This window comes from Oncorhynchus mykiss, chromosome 10 (genome assembly GCF_057628025.1).
Source record: "Oncorhynchus mykiss isolate SJ-2025 chromosome 10, ASM5762802v1, whole genome shotgun sequence".
Classification (NCBI taxonomy): Eukaryota; Metazoa; Chordata; class Actinopteri; order Salmoniformes; family Salmonidae; genus Oncorhynchus; species Oncorhynchus mykiss.
The window spans coordinates 69606580-69629645 of record NC_143031.1 but is presented as its reverse complement, the minus strand read 5'-3'; the positions used below and the strand labels follow the sequence as shown (position 1 = coordinate 69629645).

The window sequence follows — 23066 nt, the reverse complement described above, 5'->3', positions numbered from 1 at the left end:
AAAGTGGAAGTCGACCAAAATCGATCAGCTGACGGACATGTAGGACGTTTTGGTCAAGCCAAACCATAAGAAGGAACACAAATACATAAAACCGACAACAACCAAAATATTTCCAAAGGGCTTTCTCTCCACACCTCTAGTAAAGGAGACGGACTGCACTGCAAGGATCTTGACACCCGTAAAGACCACAGAGAGGTTAAGAAATAGAGACCATGTCTAATTGTGTATCTGTGGGCCTTTGTGCATGCGTAATTCATTCTAAAAGGAGTTCAACTGTTCTCATTACTCTGCTTCATACACATCAGATCCTTTCCATTGCGTCCATCTCAAACCCAGTCCTAGTGACAGTTGTCTATCCTTTTTTAACAGACTGACTTTACAGGCATGGGGCAGCAGTATGCTTTTACAACAGTGGAATCCACACCTCTCCAGACCATGGTTTCATTTGTTTGACTTGTATCCCTTTTAGAAAGAGCACAGAAAAAAGGTGAAAGGTCATGGCCAAGAGAACTTCAAAAGAAGCAGACGTCTGTCGCTATGATGCCAGTGCAACGTCTTGAGTTGATGATTTAAAGAAAGGAGGGGAAAAAAAACTACTTGAGGTAGTTACTTTTAAAAGAGCCAATCAAAACTGACCCATTCCACAAAGTGTGACCGAGGGAAAAGAGAGAAAGACAGGCTCAGACATGCCTACAACAGTCACAAAGCCTGGGAAGGCCTGTGAGAGAAATAAGAATTCAACCACTTTCAACCTAAATGGAAAGTTACGTCAAAAGGAAGGGCTATCACAGATTGAGAATGCATTAAAACAGCTAATGCTTCATGGTGTTCTCTTCTCTTACTATAACGGTTGATGTTTCCATTATTTCACTGTGTGTGTTTTATTACACAGGGGTCCGATGCCTGACATGCAGGATTCTTTAGCAGGGTTCTACAGTGCGACCATTTTTCTCGCATATGTGGCAAAATATTTTGCTGTGCGACCTGGAATTGTCATTTAGGAACACCAGTGCACATATATATTAAAAAAAATGTATGATTCAAGCTTTAATATTTCTCATTGTCCTAAATGTTCTTGCGTGCGCTCGCCTAGATTTTTCAACATAGGTGTGCACACGTGCTCCTCCTAAAAAAGAAAAGTCAGTGTAAAGCCATCCCTATTTAGTACATACACATGTTTACTTTGCAGATAAGATGGGGTTGAGGACGATACACTTGTTTGACAAGATGGCACTCTGGTAAAAGAGGGTAGGGTCATCCACAACCAGCTGAGCAGCATATTAGAGCTATGGGGTTTTCTGACACAAAACCTGTCACTATTTTGAAATGTCCTCTGTTTAAAGCACTGAGACCAATAGACCACAGTATAAAAGGTCATGTCTTATAACACAAGAACATATTAAAGGTGGAGTTACCTATCAATCAGAGACCAATGAACAACTCGCTCTGTGCTTTGACTCTCCTGTTCATTCTCTAGGGTTTTGTTTCCATCTAGTGGCGGACGTTGGTACGGCACCTCACCACAAAGATGACATTACACAGAGTAGGTTGGGTGCTGTCATTCAATGGCGCAAGACGGGACATTCCATTTTCTAGTGTCTCTTGTATTACATTCAACAGATTGAAAGCACTGAAAAGCTAATCATTTGACATTTTGTAAAAGTCCCAAATGCGTAAACCCTTCCTATCTGGCAGGCAAGCTCAGTCAAATTTTTTTTTATTTATTTATTTTTTTTACCTTTATTTAACCAGGCAAGTCAGTTAAGAACAAATTCTTATTTTCAATGACGGCCTGGGAACAGTGGGTTAACTGCCTGTTCAGGGGCAGAACGACAGATTTGTACCTTGTCAGCTCGGGGGTTTGAACTCGCAACCTTCCGGTTACTAGTCCAACGCTCTAACCACTAGGCTACCCTGCCGCCCCGTTAAGCTACCCTGCTTAACGTTTGGCAAGAAAACTAATACCGTTTGAACCCAGGTCTGCTGCATAGAGGTCAGTCTCCCCCTTATCTGGAGGTTATCACACTGAGATCAGGCTGAAGTCACACACAGACATACACGTGTCATACAGTCTATTCTCGCATATCAACCTCCATGAGTCATGCGGCTTTGTTATTCAAAGTATGATCTGACACCAGGCAGAGTTAGCCTGGGGCGTGAGAAAACATTTTACAAATCAAACGTGTTATGGATGGTGACCATGGTGTCACAAAGGAGTGGGCAATGAGAGCTGACCCACTAGGCAGTTCAACGTCTAGTTTTGATTTACAGTGCATTTGGTTGAGTTGTTAATTAACGTGAATTCAATGTGACAAAAAATGTCACCATCTCATTGGATTTAGGTTAAAAAGTAAGGAGAAAAGAAATATACAAATCCCTAACATTGATGACTTCTTTCAAATCCAATCAGTTTTCTAAGTTGATTCAATCAGTTTTTCCACTTGGAAACAATGTTGGTTCAACCAGTTCTGCCCAGTGGGGAAGCTCTTATCTAAACAATGTATAGTCATGACTGAAATTATTGGCACCCTTGCTAAAGATGAGAAAAAATACTGTATAAATAACAAATACTGAGATACAGTGGGGCAAAAAAGTATTTAGTCAGCCACCAATTGTGCAAGTTCTCCCACGTAAAAAGATGAGGCCTGTAATTTTCATCATAGGTACACTTCAACTATGACAGACAAAATTAGAAAAAAAATCCAGAAAATCACATTGTAGGATTTTTAATGAATTTATTTGCAAATTATGGTGGAAAATAAGTATTTGGTCAATAACAAAAGTTTCTCAATACTTTGTTATATACCCTTTGTTGGCAATGACAAATGTCAAACGTTTTCTGTAAGTCTTCACAAGGTTCACACACTGTTGCTGGTATTTTGGCCCATTCCTCCATGCAGATCTCCTCTAGAGCAGTGATGTTTTGGGGCTGTTGCTGGGCAACACGGACTTTCAACTCCCTCCAAAGATTTTCTATGGGGTTGAGATCTGGAGACTGGCTAGGCCACTCCAGGACCTTGAAATGCTTCTTACGAAGCCACTCCTTCGTTGCCCAGGCGGTGTGTTTGGGATCATTGTCATGCTGAAAGACCCAGCCACATTTCATCTTCAATGCCCTTGCTGATGGAAGGAGGTTTTCACTCAAAATCTCACGATACATGGCCCCATTCATTCTTTCCTTTACACGGATCAGTCGTCCTGGTCCCTTTGCAGAAAAACAGCCCCAAAGCATGTTTCCACCCCCATGCTTCACAGTAGGTATGGTGTTCTTTGGATGCAACTCAGCATTATTTGTCCTCCAAACATGACGAGTTGAGTTTTTACCAAAAGGTTCTATTTTGGTTTCATCTGACCATATGACATTCTCCCAATCTTCTTCTGGATCATCCAAATGCTCTCTAGCAAACTTCAGACGGGCCTGGACATGTACTGGCTTAAGCAGGGGGACACGTCTGGCACTGCGGCATTTGAGTCCCTGGCGGCGTAGTGTGTTACTGATGGTAGGCTTTGTTACTTTGGTCCCAGCTCTCTGCAGGTCATTCACTAGGTCTCCCCGTGTGGTTCTGGGATTTTTGCTCACCGTTCTTGTGATCATTTTGACCCCACGGGGTGAGATCTTGCGTGGAGCCCCAGATCGAGGGAGATTATCAGTGGACTTGTATGTCTTCCATTTCCTAATAATTGCTCCCACAGTTAATTTCTTCAAACCAAGCTGCTTACCTATTGCAGATTCAGTCTTCCCAGCCCGGTGCAGGTCTACAATTTTGTTTCTGGTGTCCTTGACAGCTCTTTGGTCTTGGCCATAGTGGAGTTTGGAGTGTGACTGTTTGAGGTTGTGGACTGGTGTCTTTTATTCTGATAACAAGTTCAAACATGTGCCATTAATACAGGTAACGAGTGGAGGACAGAGGAGCCTCTTAAAGAAGAAGTTACAGGTTTGTGAGAGCCAGAAATCTTGCTTGTTTGTAGGCGACCAAATACTTATTTTCCACCATAATTTGCAAATAAATTAATAAAAAATCCTACAATGTGATTTTCTGGATTTTTCTCTCTCATTTTGTCTGTCATAGTTGAAGTGTACCTGTGATGAAAATTACAGGCCTCTCATCATTTTATGTGGGAAAACTTGCACAATTGGTGGCTGACTAAATACTTTTTTGCCCCACTGTATATTGTATGTTCAACATTTTTGGGAAATTATTATATTTTATATTAATACAACTGCTCACAGAAAAAACATTTTGTTGAACAAGTAATAAAAAAAAAGATGGGTATCAAAATGATTGAAAGTCCGGAGATGGGATGACTACCACAAATGTTTTATTTTGTGGCCAACTAACCATTTTTGTGGATTTTGATGTATTCGAGGCCATTTTCTTGCTGGAAGATCCACTTGCGGCCAAGTTTCAGCCTCCTGGCAGCAGCAATCACGTTTTTGGCAAAGATGTACTGTAACTTTGGGCTCCCAGGTGGCGCAGCGGTCTAAGGCACTGCATCTCAGTGCTGGAGGCACTACAGACACCCAGGTGGTGACCCCAGGATGCGACCAAGTTCGGTAACGATGACCCTTGGTCTTTTCTTTGCCTAACCATCTTCCTCACTGTGATTGGGGACAGGTTACACTCGGGTCTTCTACCAGACATGCTAACCGCTGTTCCAGTGGTTTTAAACGTTGTAAATGTTGCCCAGTAGTTTCCTTTTCCCCATTGTGATGGATGACAAATGGATTTTTACATGTGTGTTACCTCATTTTTACCCCAGTGAAACAGGAAGTCATGAAAGGCCACAATACAGTTCTTTAAATGATGCATTTTGTGTCACCATGAATAAGTGGCCAGGGACACTTTCCTTCAGGGGGAGTTGTAATATGCAAGAAAACACACGTGTGTAACAGGACAAATATCTTCAAAACTTGACTGCTTTACATGCAAAACATTTTGGGACTGTATCAACATTGGACTAATGAAAAAACAAAACCAGAGTTCCCCTTTAAACTGAGATTATTAAAAAATATATATATACTAAGTTACTGCTGATTCAATTTAGTTTGATTTTATTTATAAGAATCGTTAGGGGTGCTAATCATATTGATTTTTTTATTTATTTATTTATTTAGTTTTATTACTTGTTCAACAAATCATTTTTCTGTGAGCAGTTGTATTAGTAATATAATGTTCCCATACATTGGCCAGGTCGCAGTTGTAAATTCGAACTTGTTCTCAACTGGCCTACCTGGTTAAATAAAACAATTAAAAAGTATTTGCATGATTTATTTGACACAGTTTTACACTCTTTTGATCATTATCAAGGGTGCCAATCATTTCGGCCGTGACTGTAAATGTAAGCTCTTAGGGACTCTAAACCTCAGAGTGCTCAATTCACTGTTTTGAATCAAACTTGAATAAAAACAGTGATATGAGCAAGAGCCGGCGAGAGCAGTGTGAGGGTTTCTCTTTTCTTTGAAGTTCTCACTATTCCCACACACCTGCCACACAAGACATCATGAAGTCTTAAAATTAAGGCGAAAAATGTATTATTTCTGCTGTGACTCTGGCCATTTTAAAACGTAGATAACTATGAATGTATAGTATAGTTATCAGCACACATTGACTTCCTTCTCTCTTCTCTGTTGCAAAAGAGGAAATCCACTCTGAACACAAAAGCCATTCCAGTACCCAAACAATACGTCACACTTGACAGATCACTGTGCAACAACTCAACTCATAAAAACTACTAATATAGAATTCTCAATAGAGAATTGTTTCTCTTTTGGGGGCACATTGTCATAGGCCCAGCAAAGTGACCCTACGAGAGGACAGTACATGCACTGGTCCATTGCTTCATCAAGCTCACCTCTTTCTCCCTCACTTCCCTTAACCAGGACCTCGGTGCTGTTGAGATCCACGGCGGTAAAGGTGTCCATCCCTGGAGTGGTGATCAAAGACAACATGCGTTAGCCATGGTTTATAGGCCGGCATTGTAAACAAGAATTTGTTGTTAACTGACTTGCCTAGGTAAATAAAAAATGGTTACTACTAGTCTAACACGTATTTTCAGTTTGACCACAAGTTAATGTACATTAGCTAGATGTTCATTATTATTTTTTGGGGTAGTTCAGTTTCTCTTTCTCTCTGCATTGTTAGGAATGGCCCATAAGTAAGCATTACTATGTTAGCATGGGATGAATCAAATCTAAATCAAGATTTACAGAAGTGTTTTGGTGATGTCTTGTGTACAGGCTTCTACAAAGTCCAAGTTTCCCTATTCATGTGTAGTAAATGATCATTCAGGAGGAGAGTGTAAATGAATGTAGTGTATTCTCATCCATACAGATGTATAATAATGCATGTTTTATTCTATACAGTGTCTTGCGAAAGTATTCGGCCCCCTTGAACTTTGCGACCTTTTGCCACATTTCAGGCTTCAAACATAAAGATATAAAACTGTATTTTTTTGTGAAGAATCAACAAGTGGGACACAATCATGAAGTGGAACGACATTTATTGGATATTTCAAACTTTTTTAACAAATCAAAAACTGAAAAATTGGGCGTGCAAAATTATTCAGCCCCCTTAAGTTAATACTTTGTAGCGCCACCTTTTGCTGCGATTACAGCTGTAAGTCGCTTGGGGTATGTCTATCAGTTTTGCACATCGAGAGACTGAAATGTTTTCCCATTCCTCCTTGCAAAACAGCTCGAGCTCAGTGAGGTTGGATGGAGAGCATTTGTGAACAGCAGTTTTCAGTTCTTTCCACAGATTCTTGATTGGATTCAGGTCTGGACTTTGACTTGGCCATTCTAACACCTGGATATGTTTATTTTTGAACCATTCCATTGTAGATTTTGCTTTATGTTTTGGATCATTGTCTTGTTGGAAGACAAATCTCCGTCCCAGTCTCAGGTCTTTTGCAGACTCCATCAGGTTCTTCCAGAATGGTCCTGTATTTGGCTCCATCCATCTTCCCATCAATTTTAACCATCTTCCCTGTCCCTGCTGAAGAAAAGCAGGCCCAAACCATGATGCTGCCACCACCATGTTTGACAGTGGGGATGGTGTGTTGCTTTTACGCCAAACATAACGGTTTGCATTGTTGCCAAAAAGTTCAATTTTGGTTTCATCTGACCAGAGCACCTTCTTCCACATGTTTGGTGTGTCTCCCAGGTGGCTTGTGGCAAACTTTAAACAACACTTTTTATGGATATCTTTAAGAAATGTCTTTCTTCTTGCCACTCTTCCATAAAGGCCAGATTTGTGCAACATAGGATTGTTGTCCTATGGACAGAGTCTCCCACCTCAGCTGTAGATCTCTGCAGTTCATCCAGAGTGATCATGGGCCTCTTGGCTGCATCTCTGATCAGTCTTCTCCTTGTATGAGCTGAAAGTTTAGAGGGACGGCCAGGTCTTGGTAGATTTGCAGTGGTCCGATACTCCTTCCATTTCAATATTATCGCTTGCACAGTGCTCCTTGGGATGTTTAAAGCTTGGGAAATCTTTTTGTATCCAAATCCGGCTTTAAACTTCTTCACAACAGTATCTCGGACCTGCCTGGTGTGTTCCTTGTTCTTCATGATGCTCTCTGCGCTTTTAACGGACCTCTGAGACTATCACAGTGCAGGTGCATTTATACGGAGACTTGATTACACACAGGTGGATTGTATTTATCATCATTAGTCATTTAGGTCAACATTGGATCATTCAGAGATCCTCACTGAACTTCTGGAGAGAGTTTGCTGCACTGAAAGTAAAGGGGCTGAATAATTTTGCACGCCCAATTTTTCAGTTTTTGATTTGTTAAAAAAGTTTGAAATATCCAATAAATGTCGTTCCACTTCATGATTGTGTCCCACTTGTTGTTGATTCTTCACAAAAAATACAGTTTTATATCTTTATGTTTGAAGCCTGAAATGTGGCAAAAGGTCGCAAAGTTCAAAGGGGCCGAATACTTTCGCAAGGCACTGTACATATTCTATGTAATTCTATGTTGTCACCCTTCTGTGTTGAGGAGTTGTCAAACACGGCGTCGGGATCCGCAGTACTCAGAGGCAGATCCTCATGCCTGCCTCGGAGATCTACGGAGTACCTCTGGAAACACAACAGGGTACAACACACACACCTCAACGGGCTAGAAAACAGACAGGCATCTACAGACATCATTGAATGCTAGCGTTTTGGTGTTTGTACAAAGTCAAGTTGAAGATGTCATAGATTAAATCAGAGAATTGAACTGGACAAACAGCATATACCTTACTCACCCTTGATGCCTTCTTTGTGAAGAAGCATGCTGCTCCAAGCACACAGGCAGCGATGATGATCACAATAAAGATGATCAATCCTATCAAGAAACAGAAAACAATCAATTGTTGAGCAACAAGATAAAAGGCCATGCAAGTTATTCTGGACCTAAATGTTGATGTCATTTATAATGTGGGTTAGTCTGACAAATGATAACCAATTCAGATTTGGTGTCAGAACACCGGTTTGAGACATTTTTTAAATGCAATCATGTTACCAATGTGGGGCGATTTTCTCGCAGAGGGTTTTGGTTGAGCAGTTCCCGTCAAACCTTTTGAATAAAGAGAAGATAAAAGTTGTGTGCTGATGGATTCACTTCACAGTGGGTTCACTTCACTCTGGTGACATCAACTCACCTCTATTCTCGGTGGTGCTAGTAGCAGAAGTGCTAGCAGTTGTGCTGCTGGCCTCTGCTGGGGCCTTTGATGTAGAGACGTCCATTGGTGAGGGCCAGGATGTCGGTCCTGGAGAGGCATCTTGAGAAAAACTACTGTTACTTTACCTCCACCAAAGCAGGTAGGAAATTAGCATCGATCAGAGATGGAGCCAAGACTTAGACCCCTTGAGCCCGAGACTGTATCGACTTGAGTGGTCTCAAGACCCAAGACAACGAGGTCAAGACTCCATCTCCAGTATCGACCACTGACCATAAACTGACCATACAGTGAAAGCAGCAACTCCAACCTACCTGAACTGGTCTTCAGTGGTGTGGTTACCGTGTGGTTAGGCCTCCCGGTGGAATTGGTTATAGGGACGTTATCAAAAATGAGATCAAGAAGGCTTGGGTTTATGGTGGATAATGTTAAATTATTGTTGCCTACAGCCGTGGTATGTCCTGGAGTGGCTGTGTTATTGGCTTGGTCGGAGGCTGAGGTGGACTGGTTTACAGCGGTATTGACTGGCTGTGTCTGGGCTGTGGTGGTAGAAGCCAGGACGAGACCTGGAAAAAGACATGGGTATGGTTTAGAATCAGTGTTGGGGAGTAGTGAACTACATGTAGTTCAACTGGTCCTATTAATGACATTTTGCTGTAGCTTGGTGGTACTGTAGTTGAATTAAATTCACATCTTGGTAGTGTTTTCAGTAGTTCATTACTTTGTTGACATGTAGTGGTGTAGCTAACTACTGGAACTACACGCTACTTGTTTTTGCAATAAGAAAATTAAGTATGGGTGAAGTAGGAATCAGAGTTTGGGGATCCCCGGTCTACGATATTTCAGATTTATAAATTATCATTTTCACAAAGTAGCTTCGATGTAGTGAACTACTTTTAAAAAAAACAGTTAAAACGACATTGTAGTCACATTATGCATATTGAGCAGCAACTGTCCCGTAGACGGGACACCGATCCACAAGAAGTTTTAAATTAAGTAAACTATAGTTCCCTTAAGGTAGGACTCTACAGCACCACCTTTTAACTCACATATGCACCTAATTATTTTGCTGTGAGACCTGGAATAGAAAAATCAAGGATGTAATATCTCAAATATCTTTCATTGTGCTCCTAAATGTATTTGTGTGCGCCTGCATTTTTCAACGTAGGTGCACACATGCTCCTCGTAGAGCCCTGTAAGGGTAGCTTTAGAGTAGCTCATCTTCTTCCAATGTAAAGTAATTGGGAGTTTGGTAAACTATGATTTCAGAGTAGCTTCCCCAACACTGTCTAGAATATAGAGAGAAGAAACCATTGCATAGATAGAGCATAGATTACATCAGCAGCTTTTTTGGGCAGATAAACTGAGTTGACAAAACCGGTTGAGAAAACAATCTCGTATTTGTAGAATAACCTGTGCAAAATAATCAAAGACTTGATCTTAATAACTACACAAAAACAAGCAAAGTACATCAAAGCAATGTTATACTAGATAAAAATGCATCAAGTAATCTAGTGGTTAAGAGTGTTTGGCCAGCCCCAAAAAATGAAATCTATTTTTGTTATTATAAAGATAAAAAATAAGTTTTGGACAGTAAACGAAAGGTCACTGATTCGAATCACCGAGCAGACTAGGTTGACGTGCTCTTGCACAAGGGCACATCAACACGTCTCCCGTAAGTCGCCCTGGATAAGAGCATCTGCTAAATGACTCAAGTGTAAACATACTGTAAATGTCACAAAAACAGAAAGGCAGAGAGGCAGCTTACCCAAAAGGACAGTCAGACAGGGAAAAGTCAACTGTATTTTGTCCATTTTGAGTAACCCGTATAGTTCTCTTTCCTTGTTACTCTAGTAGCCTGCTGTAGACTGTGTCACTAACAGAGTGAGGAAATGCAGTGCAGTCTAGTGCATCCCTCTCAGGATGCTGGGCCATGAAGCCACAGAGAACATTCACCGCCACAGGATGTATAATAGAGAAATAGCGTTGCTCAAAAAAGTGCTGGGGGAAATGACACATTTTTATGCAAAACTACCCCCCCCCCTCCCCAATTCAGGTCCAGAATTCAGACATTCTCTCAAAAGCAGAGGAGTAATGCTTTTCTATCTAGGATTCTGCCCATACCCAACCCCAGACATTTAATGTTTGATTCCAGCATTAAAAGTGGACGCTGGATTTGATTCCTGATGGTTGTGGTGTGTGTTTGTAATACAGTACCCTTACAACACCCTTATCTTACCTCATCTTATGACTGCATTGGGTCATGTCTGTCTTTATCAGGTTGCCACAGATACTTGTTGTTGATCTGAGTCATCATGTAGTATTTATGTCTTCCTTGTAACCTCTGTTCTTTCATTTGAAGGCAACAGACAGCAGGCACATAGTGACGATGGAGCTCATGCAATCTTTTTAAAGACAACTAAATATCTACTTACAATAGCAGTAGTCAGTACTCACAGAAAAAAAGGTGCTGTCTGGAACCTAAAAGGGTTCTTTAGCTGTCCCCATAGGATAACCCATGAATTAACCCTTTGGTTCCAGGTAGAACCCATTTGGTTTCTCTTTCCACGGAGGGTTCTACCTGGAACCAAAAAGGGTTATCCTATGGGGACAGCAGATGAACCCTTTTTTCTAAGAGTGTAGTGATAGTGGATTTAAAGGCCTCTCGCACACTCCTCATCCTCTCCAGTTGCCTAATAAATCATACTTTGATACCAATTGGTATGGACATGTTCCTTACAAGCCAGAATGTTGAATACAATTTTAACTTACACAATAAATTGTCTACCTGTGTAATGGCTGTTGGAAGGAGAGGACCAAGGTGCAGCGTGTTATGTGTCCATACTTTTATTTGAACTGAACACTGAAATAACAAAAACAACAACGAGAACAAATTAAACCGAAACAGTTCTGTCTGGTGCAGACACAAAAACAGAAAGCTACCCACAAAACACAAGTGGGAAAAGGCTACCTAAGTATGGTTCTCAGAGACAACGATAGACAGCTGCCTCTGATTGAGAACCACACCCGGCCAAACACACAGAAATAGAAAACATAGAACACAAAACATAGAATACCCACCCCAACTCACGCCCTGACCAAACCAAAATAGAGACATAAAAAGGAAGGTCAGGGCGTGACAGTAGTACCCCCCCCCCCCCCCCCCAAAGGTGCGGACTCCGGCTGCAAAACCTAAATCTTTAAGGGAGGGTCTGGGTGGGCATCTATCCGCGGTGGCGGCTCTGGTGCGGGACGTGGACCCCGGTCCACCTTAGGCTCGGCCCACTTAGGTGGCGACTCTGGCAGCTCCGGACAGGCAGGCGACTCCGGCAGCACAGGACTCACCAGGCTGGGGAGACATATAGGAGACCTGGTTCTGGGAACAGGCACAGGACTCACCAGGCTGGGGACACATACAGGAGGCCTCTTCCTTGGCCGAGGCACCGGATACACAGGGCCGTGGTGGCACACTGGCAGTCTCGAGCGCAGAGCTGGCCCCACCCGTTCTGTCTGGATGCCAGGTTCCACCCGGCAAATGCTGGACGCTGGCACCGAGCACACCGGCCTGTGAATGTTCGACCGAGACACAGTTCGCATTCACCCCATTGCACGGGGCCTGACCAGTCACATCCTCAGCCCGGTAAGCACGGGGAGTGGGCTCAGGTCTCCAACCTGACTTCGCTACACTCCCCGTATGCCCCCCCCCAAAGAATTTGGGGCTGCCACTCGGGCTTCCTTGCCAGCCGTGTTCCCTCATACCGCTGGTTCCCTTCTCCTGCTGCCTCCGCTCTCCTGGCTGTCTCCACCTGTTCCCATGGGAGGCGATCCCTTCCAGCCAGGATCTCCTCCCATGTGTAGGATCCCTTGCCGTCCAGAATGTCCTCCCATTTCCAGTCCTCTCCTCTACGCTGCTTGGTCCTTTGGTGGTGGGTAGTTCTGTAATGGCTGTTGGAAGGAGAGGACCAAGGTGCAGCGTGGTACATGTCCATACTTTTATTTGAACTGAACACTGAAATACCAAAAATAACAACGAGAACGACCGAAACAGTTCTGTCTGGTGCAGACACAAAAACAGAAAACAACTACCCACAAAACAGGTGGGAAAAGGCTACCTAAGTACGGTTCTCAATCAGAGACAACGATAGACAGCTGCCTCTGATTGAGAACCACACCCGGCCAAACACACAGAAATAGAAAACGTAGAACACAAAACATAGAATACCCACCCCAACTCACGCCCTGACCAAACCAAAATAGAGACATAAAAAGGATCTCTAAGGTCAGGGCGTGACATCCTATGCGATTGGTCCTTCAACTGCTTGAAATTTGAGGCAAAATATCCACAGGATATAATTATTAACACTGACATTTCTATCACCTAGCACATGCGCAAAACCGCATGCAGGGCGTGAATGTCAGATACAATCAAATCAAATATTATTTGTCACATGCGCTGATGCACAAATAATATTTTGATTTTCACCCCCCCACAACCACAGGGCTCTCCAGAGGGTGGTGCGGTCTACCCAATGCATCACTAGGGGCAAACTACCTGCCCTCCAGGACACGTACAGCACCCGATGTCACAGGAAGGCCAAAAAGATCATCAAGGACAACAACTACTGCCAGTTCACTCCGCTATCATCCAGAAGGCGAGGTCAGTACAGGTGCATCAATGCTGGGGCCGAGAGACTGAAAAACATCTTCTATCTCAAGGCCATCAGACTGTCATATACTGCCATATACTGTATTCTATACTACTGTATCTTAGTCTATGCCGCTCTGACATTGCTCGTCCAAATGTTTATATATTCTTAATTCAATTCCTTTACTTTAGATTTGTGTGTATTGTTGTGAAATTGTTAGATGTTATTTGTTAGATATTACTGCATTGTTGGAACTAGAAACACAAGCATTTTGCTTCACCCGCAATAACATCTGTTAAACATGTGTATGTGATTTGATTTGATTGGAGATCAGAATGCCGGTTTTATTTTTCTCCACAAGAGGTCAGCATTGTATCATAGGCAAATAAAACCATCACCACAGCTCTCTCCTCTAAATCCAAAACGCTTTGTCAATGGAGCTTTTGAGAGTGTCTTGGCAACATCTGACCCAACAGTGAGACAGACGCTGCTGGTACCTTTGGGCGGAAAGTTGGACTCTGACTCAGTCCTCAAGAAACATTCCAAATGATTTACACCAAATGATTTACACTTTCCCCATTAAAACAAGCCAACGTTCTGAGAAACCCTTTTAATCTCAAATAATGTGCTAGTAATTCATGAAGCTAAACGTACAGTCAGTACAGGCCAGTGTTGATGCCTACGGAGCCAAAGTAGACAGAGTTGAGGCCTAAAGTAAAATAATATGTAAACCAATTGGTTCATAAGATCTCAACATTGGACCGGAGTGCGAGTGTGGTGCTACGTGGTTAGGTCGAGGTGAGGTCTCGGGTTGTGGGTTGTTCCTGGGGTTTAGACTTGAGTGGAAGTTGAGGTTCTGTTTGGCCTGGTTGCTATAACATAGAGCAATACTAGTTAACATTTTAGGGCTCATAACTGTAAGCTTAGTTTTCATGTTCTTTTGTCATGCACAAATATTTTAAAGATACAAAAAAAATGTATGTTTTGATAGGCTTTGATATGATATTTTGATAGGCTAACTACGGCGACACAGGGCAGAATAAAAAAATAGAGTGTCTGGATGTAATAGGTTGCTGTGCCTGTGTATAGAAACGCTATGATGGGTGGAGGAATGCAGTGTGAAGGAGTGTGCGTGTGTGCGTGTGTGTGTGTGTGTGGCAGATTGGCGTTTATTGGGATGAACACAGAATTTAGCGATATCCGCTAGATAGGCCAGCTGCAAAGTCAAAATTGTCTATATTGTAAACATTTATGAAAACAAAAATATGCTTTTTGGTCTTCTTTTTAAGGTTAAGGTTAGGCATTAAGGTTAGCAGTGTGGTTAAGGTTAGGTTTAAAATCAGATGTTATGACTTTCTGGCTGCGCCAGATAGTGACCACTCTGCAGAGCTGCCTCCAAAACAACATTCATGAGTATTCAGACCCCTTGACTTTTTCCACTTTACAGCCATATTCTAAAATGGATTAAATAGATTTTTCCCCTTATCAATCTACACACAATACCCAATAATGACAAAGCAAAAACAGGTTTTTAGAAATGTTTGCAAAAAATTCAAATAACTGAAATATCACATTGACATAAGTATTCAGACCCTTTACTCTGTACTTTGTTGAAGCACCTTTGGCAGCGATTACAGCCTCATGTCTTCTTGGGTATGACGTTACAAGCTTGGCACACCTGTATTTGGGGAGTTTCTCTCATTCTTCTCTGCAGATCCTCTCAAGCTCTGTCTGGTTGGATGGGGAGCATCGCAGCACAGCTATTTTCAGGTCTCTTCCTAGAGATGTTTGATCGGGTTGAAGTCCAGGCTCTGGCTGGGCCACTCAAAGACAAAGACTTGTCCCGAAGCCACCCTTGTGTTGTCTTTCCTGTGATCGTAGGGTCGTTGTCCTGTTGGAAGGTGATTCTTTACCCAGTTTGAGGTTCTGAGCGTTCTGGAGTAGGTTTTCTTCATGGATCTCTCTGTACTTTCCTCCGTTCATCTTTCCCTTGATCCTGACTAGTCTCCCATTCCATGCCGCTGAAAAACATCCCCACAGCTTGATGCTGCCACCACCATGCTTTAGCGTAGGGATGATGCCAGGTTTCCTTCAAACGTGACGCTTGGCATTCAGGCAAAAGAGTTTCATCTTGATTTCATCAGACCAGAGAATCTTGTTTCTCATGGTCTGAGAGTCCTTTAGGTGCCTTTTGGCAAACTCAAAGAGAATGTCATGTGCATTTTACTGAGGAGTAAAAGTCCTTCTGGCCACTCTACAATCTTGTCTTGGAGCTCTATGGACAATTCCTTCGACCTCATGGTTTGGTTTTTGATCTGACATGCACTGTCAAGTGTGGATCTTATATGGACAGGTGTGTGCCTTTCCAAATCATGTCCAATCAATTGAATTTACTACAGGTGGACTCCAATCAAGTTGTAGAAACATCTCAAGGATGAATATTGGAAATTGGATGCACCTGAGCTCAATTTCGAGTCTCATAGCAAAGGGGCTGAATACTTACGTAAATAAGGTACTTCGTTTTTTTTACTTGAAATACATTTTGAAAAATTCAAAAAAACGTATTTCGCTTTGTCATTATAGGGTATTGTGTGTAGATTGATGAGGAAAATGTTTTATTTAATCAATTTTAGAATCAGGCTGTAACGTAACAAAATGTGGAAAAAGGGAAGGGGTCTGAATACTTTCCGAATGCACTGTAGTCTCCCTGTCTGTGTCTGTGTCGGCCCCTGGGCCCTGGCCCTGTAAGAGCAGGGCAGAGTGCCGGGCTGGCTGGCCGGTGACAGGCCCTTGGCTCCCAGCCTCTCTCATACAGTGATCCCCTCGGGGCAGCCTGCCCAGCGAGCCACCAGCCCTTTCATACATTCCCCCAAACCGCCCCCAGCTCCAGGCCTTTACCCATCCGCTGCCAACCAACGCAAAGCCACACAACCGTGCCACCCAGCGCTCCCCAGGCAGACACAGACACCTGAGCTGGCACAGCAGAGAAGGAGAGGAGGGATGGATGGATGGAGGGATGGAGGGAGGGAGAGCCCAGCCAGACTTCTGGCCGACTGGCTAGAAGCGATCCCTGCACCCCGCTGCAGCTGTTCCGTCCTGTTCCACAACGCTCCCACTGTTCCACTTCCAATACAGAACTAATTAAAACTGTGCCCATCTCCGTCCCTGCCAGAACGCCCCCCCCCCTCCTCCACACGCACGCACACACACACACACACACACACACACACACACACACACACACACACACACACACACACACACACTCTCCCTCCCTCTACCCCCAACTCCTCCCCCCTCCTAAACCCACCCCAACAGCTGCCTCCACTGCACAGTTGAATTGAGTTATTGACCAGCCTTTTTGTAAACTAAATTTACTGCTTTCGCGCTTTCCTCCATTGATTAAATCATAATGTAATTGATTCCTTCTCTGTGGGCTTCTCTCTGCTCTGCTCTGCTCCCCCTCCCTATCTCATGTTCCCCGTATGCCTTTACAGAGCTACTTGAGAAATTAAGCGCAGGGCAGTGGTGCACCCTGCTGCCATCAAGGCATATAAATACCAATTGCCCCATAATAGTAGGTGATCTTGGCCTAATTAAAACATCTCAGTTATAATCTCAGAGGTCAGGAAATACCATATAAGGTCAGGCCACCAACTGACACGGTATTATCAGGTGTTCATTACACATCCCTGGTGTTATTGTTTTCCCACGTTGCCAAGCTCCAGGTTTGGTGCTCGGAAACCTTCCTCTTACCACAAAATTACACAATAGTGATAGCTTCTTTCTGTAATTTCAAGGCAAATTTGTTGTTCCAGAGGACCAGAAATAGGTTCTAGCTTCTCTCTCTCGCATCCATCCACCCCGTAATTGCCATGCAAAAAAATAATGAAGAGTTTTGGCTTCCAAGAGCAGCAACCCTCCTAGTCTCGGCCACTTCCTTTACCTTGTCCTCACCAAGCATTCCGATATAGATTAGCTGGAAATCTTTCCTGCTCTGCCAGGATAATCCCTTGACCGTGTATTAGGAATGATTTAGGCACACTGTATTCCGGCCAGAGCAGGACATGGCTGGACCTTAGTTTTCATTGCAACCCCATGATTTGGGTGTTCCGATTGTTTTACATTGTTAAGGGAGGGGGGTCTTTTGTCATTGAAGAGTGGGGCAAAAAGTGGGCAATGTATACTACTTATACTGCGGAAACAGAGTTCAAAGTCATCATGTGGACGTGAGGAGATGAATTAGAGTCACTGTTAAAGGGCAGAGTCGGAGCCCTTGGAGGAGAGTGTGTGTGTTCGTGTGTGTGTGGTTTGAAATCAGGGGGTCCTGGGAGTGAAGTTATTAAGAGGTTTGAAGTCTGAGGGGTATTTCCACATTTTTCAGCCACACCGACCGACGTTACCCACCACAAAGCTGGGTCATATTCATCAGTCAGGATTGTTAGTAATATGAATGAGGATTTCAGCAAAAGAGCGCTGCACGCCTTAGTGTGGGAGATGAAACATCTGTACATGGACGTGTTCTATTGGACACAGTGTTACATACACTCTTAGACAGGAAGGTTCCAAAAGGGTTCTTCAGCTGTCCCATAGGAGAAGCCTTTTTGGTGCCAGGTAGAAATACCCTTTTGGATTCCAGGTAGAACCCTCTGTGGAAAGAGTTCCTTATAGAACGCAAAAGGTGTTCTACTTGGAACCAAAACGGTTCTACCTGGAACCAAGAGGGTTCTTCAAAAGGTTCTCCAATGGGGACGGTCGAAAACCATTTTAGGTGTATAAACAGTGTGTATAGACAGTGTGTATAGACATAACATGGAAAATACAATATAGATGTGAGCTAGAGGATATAGGCATGATGTCCACAGTCGTTTCTGACAGCCCTCTGTCAGGTTCTATATACTGATCTGAGACTCTACAGTGCATTCGGAAAGTATTCTGACCCCTTGACTTTTTCCACATTTTGTTAAATTAGACTTATTTTAAAATGCATTAAATCAATTTTTTTCCTCATCAATCTACAAACAATACCCCATAATGACGAAACGAAAACAGACCCTTTGCTACGAGACTCGAAATTGTTTCCATTGATCATCCTTGAGATGTTCCTACCACCTGATTGCAGTCCACCTATGGTAAATTCAATTGATTGGACATGATTTGGAAAGGCATACACCTGTCTATATAAGGTCCCACAGTTGACATTGCATGTCAGAGCAAAACCCAAGCCATGAGGTTGAAGGAATTGTTCGTAGAGCTCCGAGACAGGATTTTGTCGAGGCACAGATCTGGGGAAGGGTACCAAAACATTTCTGCAGTATTGAAGGTCCCCAAGAACACAGTGGTATCCATCATTCTTAAATGGAAGAAGTTTGGAACCACCAAGACTCTTCCTAGAGCTGGCCGCCCAGCCAAACTGAGCAATCGGAGGAGAAGGGCATTGGTCAGGGAGATGACCAAGAACCCGATGTTCACTCTGACAGAGCTCTAGAGTTCCTCTGTGGAGATGGGAGAACCTTCCAGAAGAACAACCATCTCTGCAGCACCATCAATCGGGTCTTTATGGTAGTGGCAAGAAGGAAGCCACTCCTCAGTAAGGCACATGACAGTCTGCTTGGAGTTTGCTAAAGGGCACCTAAAGGACTCTCAGACGATGAGAAACAAGATTATATTTTGCCTGAATGCTAAGCGTCACGTCTGGAGGAAACCTGTCACCATCCCTACTGTGAAGCATGGTGGTGGCAGCATCATGCTGTGGGAATGTTTTTCAGCAGCAGGGACTGAGAGACTAGTCAGGATCAAGGGAAAAGATGAACGGAGCAAAGTACAGAGAGATCCTTGATGAAAACCTGCTCCAGAGCTCTCAGGACCTCAGACTGGGATGAAGGTTCACCTTTCAACAGGACAACAACCCTAAACTCACAGCCAAGTCAACGCAGGAGTGGCTTTGGGACAAGTCTCTGAATGTCCTTGAGTGGCCCAGCCAGAGCCTGAACCCGATCGAACATCAAAATCAAAATAGATGTGCAGTGACGCTCCCCATCCAACATGACAGAGCTTGAGAGGATCTGCAGGGAAGAATGGGAGAAACTCCCCAAATACAGGTGTGCCAAGCTTGAAGCGTCATACTCAAGACTCAAGACCGTAATCGCAGCCAAAAGTGCTTCAACAAAGTACTGAGGAAAGGGTCTGAATACTTATGTCAATGTGGTATTTCAGTTTTTTATTGTTAATACATTTGCAAAAATGTCTAAAAAACTGTTTCTGCTTTGTCATTATGGGGTATTGTATGTAGATTGATGAGGGGGAAAAAACTATTTTAATCCATTTAGAATAAGGCTGTAACGTTTATTTTGATTTTTCACCTTTATTTAACCAGGTAGGCTAGTTTAGAACCAGTTCTCATTTGCAACTGCGACCTAGCCAAGATAAAGCAAAGCAGTCCGACACATACAACAACACATAGTTACACTTGGAATAAACAAACATACAATCAATAATACAGTAGGAAAATCTATATAATAAGCATGTGCAAATGAGGTAGGATAAGAGAGGTAAGGCAATTAAGGCCATGGTGGCAAAGTAATTACAATATAGCAATTAAACACTGGAATGGTAGGATGTGCAGAGGATGAATGTGTAAGTTGAGATACTGGGGTGCAAAGGAGCAAGATAAATAAATATAAATAAAATATAAATAAATAAAATAAATACAGTATGGGGATGAGGTAGATTGGATGGGCTATTTGCAGATGGGCTATGTACAGGTGCAGTGATCTGTGAGCTGCTCTGACAGCTGGTGCTTAAAGCTAGTGAGGGAGATAAGAGTCTCCAGCTTCAGAGATTTTTGCAGTTCATTCCAAGTTATTGGCAGCAGAGAAATGGAAGGAGAGGCGGCAAAAGGAAGAATTGGTTTTGGGGGTGACCAGTGAGATATACCTGCTGGAGCGCGTGCTATGGGTGGGTGCTGCTATGGTGACCAGTGAGCTGAGATAAGGCGGGGCTTTACCTAGCAGAGACTTGTAGATGACCTGGAGCCAGTGGGTTTGGCGACGAGTATGAAGCGAGGGCCAGCCAACGAGAGCGTACAGGTCCCAGTGGTGGGTAGTATATGGGGCTTTGGTGACAAAACGGATGACACTGTGATAGACTGCATCCTGTTTGTTGAGTAGAGTGTTGGAGGCTATTTTGTAAATGACATCGCCGAAGTCGGGGATCGGTAGGATGGTCAGTTTTACGAGGGTATGTTTGACAGCATGAATGAAGGAGAAAAGAGTCAGCCCAAGAATTGAACCCTGTGGTACCCCCATAGAGACTGCCAGAGGTCCGGACAACAGGCCCTCCGATTTGACATACTGAACTTATAGTAGTTGGTGAACCAAGAGAGGCAATAATTTGAGAAACCAAGGCTGTTGAGTCTGCCAATAAGAATGTTGTGATCGAAAGGCTTAGCCAGGTCGATGAATATGGCTGCACAGTAATGTCTCTTATCGATGGCGGTTATGATATCGTTTAGGAACTTGAGCGTGGCTGAGGAGCACCCATGACCAGCTCTGAAACCAGATTGTATAGCGGAGAAGGTACGGTGAGATTCGAAATGGTCGGTGATCTGTTTGTTAACTAACGTAACAAAATGTTGACAAGGTCAAGGGGTCTGAATACTTTCCGAACCTGTGAAAGAGTGTCATCACACTAGGCTGGGTAATAGCATGGTATATCACGCCTGCTCTACCGCAGATCGCGCGTGTGTGTGTGTGTGTGTGTGTGTGTGTGTGTGTGTGTGTGTGTGTGTGTGTGTGTGTGTGTGTGTGTGTGTGTGTGGCGAGCTAAAATCAGGAGCAAATGGCTCTCTAACAAGATTTCTCATTTTATGACATGATCTCAAGCTGTGCCGGAGCTCCCTGGAGTGGGCCAGGTCAGCATGTATAATTTTAATTATTCATTCATGGAAACACACTGTGACTGTGTTGTATAACTCAGAGTGACTGTCTGGGTGACCAGGCAGTGGCAGTCCCAGGCAGAGTCCACAAATGGCACCACGTTGCGCATCTAGTGCACTACTTTTGATAGGGCTTTGGTCAAAAATAGTACACTATATGGAGAATAGGGTGCCATTTGAGACCTGAACCAAGTCCCACGCCGGGTACATAATACAGCATTAGACATGGAAAATCCCTTCCGGATGGGCCAGGCCGAGGGGAGAAAAGACGGGCTTATTTCACCTAAAGTGAATAGGACAGTATGGGTAAGACAGGGGTTTTAGTGGTTTTGCAGTTCAGTGCCTGTGTTTGAAAGCATGCTCTTTCAGCAACGTGGGTGGCAAGGTTTCTTCTTACTACCATCTCTCCCCAGTATTGTAGTTGGCTCTTTGCACTTGTCAGAGCCATTGCTCACTTGCTCGGAAAATGTTCATATTGTTTTATAATGAAAGCCGAGAGGGACGTTGTTGAATTCCCCCTCACACACAGCACAGCCCGCAGGACCGGAGAGCTTGTTGTCATCGCAGATGTCCAAATTCAATTAGCATATTTCTTGTTTTCTTATTTTTTTCAGAGTGCTGTGTTCCCGTAGCTACTCCTCCATGTGAAAACACAGTGTGTCACGTAAACACAGGACGGAGAACAACAAGCACAAGCAAAGAGAAACTTTCCACTCCTTCCTGATCCTCCCTTCTCTCTCTCTCTCCCTCTCTCTCCCTCTCTCTCGCTCTCTCTCTCTCTCTCTTTCCCCCTTCCTCTCCTCCCACTCCTTGTTGTCCTATATTTGTAGTCTAACACTTGGCATTAAATCTTATTATTTTTTGGTAAATAAACCTGTTTCTAGTAGGAATTACACACAACTTAGTGTGAGGTCCTTTTCATAAAGGGGGTCTGGAACCTTTCATTTAAAAGGTTTTCTATTTGTGCTGCTTTGAAAGAGAGAAATCAGGTTTTCTCGCACTTCTGGGGGTGAGTTTGGGATTCTGTCTGGGCATTGTGGTGAGAGTTATTCCAAGAGGCTGCATTTCTTACTGATTTCCCCCCTTTGTTCTCAACTATGCTGTAAGTAGTTCCAGGTCCCCCCCACACACACATACCCTCATCTGTGTGTGCATATGTGTGCATGTGAGGGCAACGCGACATGACACCTGCTGTTGGGATGAATGGGGTCAGCGGCAGGGCCCATCTAGCAGCTGCCTCTTCCCACTGCAGCCACAGACACTCACAGTGCCAGATAGAGCCCTGCTAGTACAGCCACAACTAGAACCACTGGGACTGGGGCCCATATAGTGCACAACACAGCGCCCCCTACCACCACCCACTGTCACTGCAACCTCAGGGAGAGCAGACAGTGCAGGAATGGGACATATCATTATGCTGTCACTACAGAAAGGGTTGGGGATTAGAGAGGTGCTGAGAAACAAGACATCTGTTTTTTTGGTCTGACCTGTCTGTGCTCACTTGCTGTGTGTGTGTGTGTGTGTGTGTGTGTGTAGAGCAGTGGTGGAAAAAGTACTAAATTGTCATACTTAAGCAAAAGTATATATACCTTAATAGAAAATGACTCAAGTAAAAGTGAAAGTCACCCAGTAAAATACTACTTGAGTAAAAGTCTTAAAGTATTTGGTTTTAAAAATACGTAAGTATCAAAAGTACATGTAGATGCTAAAAAATACTTAAATATCAAAAGTAAAATACAAATAATTTTTTATTACTTATTAAGCAAACCAGACGGCACAATTTTCTTGTTATTTTTACACTCAGACATCATCTATA

At 43.4% G+C, this 23066-nt stretch overlaps 1 protein-coding gene across 2 annotated transcripts in view; it reads right to left on the bottom strand.

The window, feature by feature from the left end:
- Nucleotides 1-10878, bottom strand: part of LOC110534534 (uncharacterized) — a 33601-nt gene extending 22723 nt beyond the window's left edge. The window contains exons 1-7 of one of the 2 annotated variants that reach the window (XR_016483902.1): nt 10437-10869; nt 8983-9234; nt 8651-8770; nt 8512-8565; nt 8255-8334; nt 7991-8084; nt 5854-5925 (exon numbers count right to left, since the gene is read on the bottom strand). Coding sequence is in view for 1 of the 2 variants with exons in the window: in XM_036933655.2 (XP_036789550.2) it covers nt 5854-5925; nt 7991-8084; nt 8255-8334; nt 8512-8565; nt 8651-8770; nt 8983-9234; nt 10437-10482 (718 nt within the window). In the remaining variant the exon portion in view is untranslated. Of the gene's footprint in view, nt 1-5853; nt 5926-7990; nt 8085-8254; nt 8335-8511; nt 8566-8650; nt 8771-8982; nt 9235-10436 lie in introns of both variants that reach the window. The other variant, XM_036933655.2, reaches the window with a different exon arrangement.
- Nucleotides 10879-23066: the final 12188 nt, after the last annotated feature.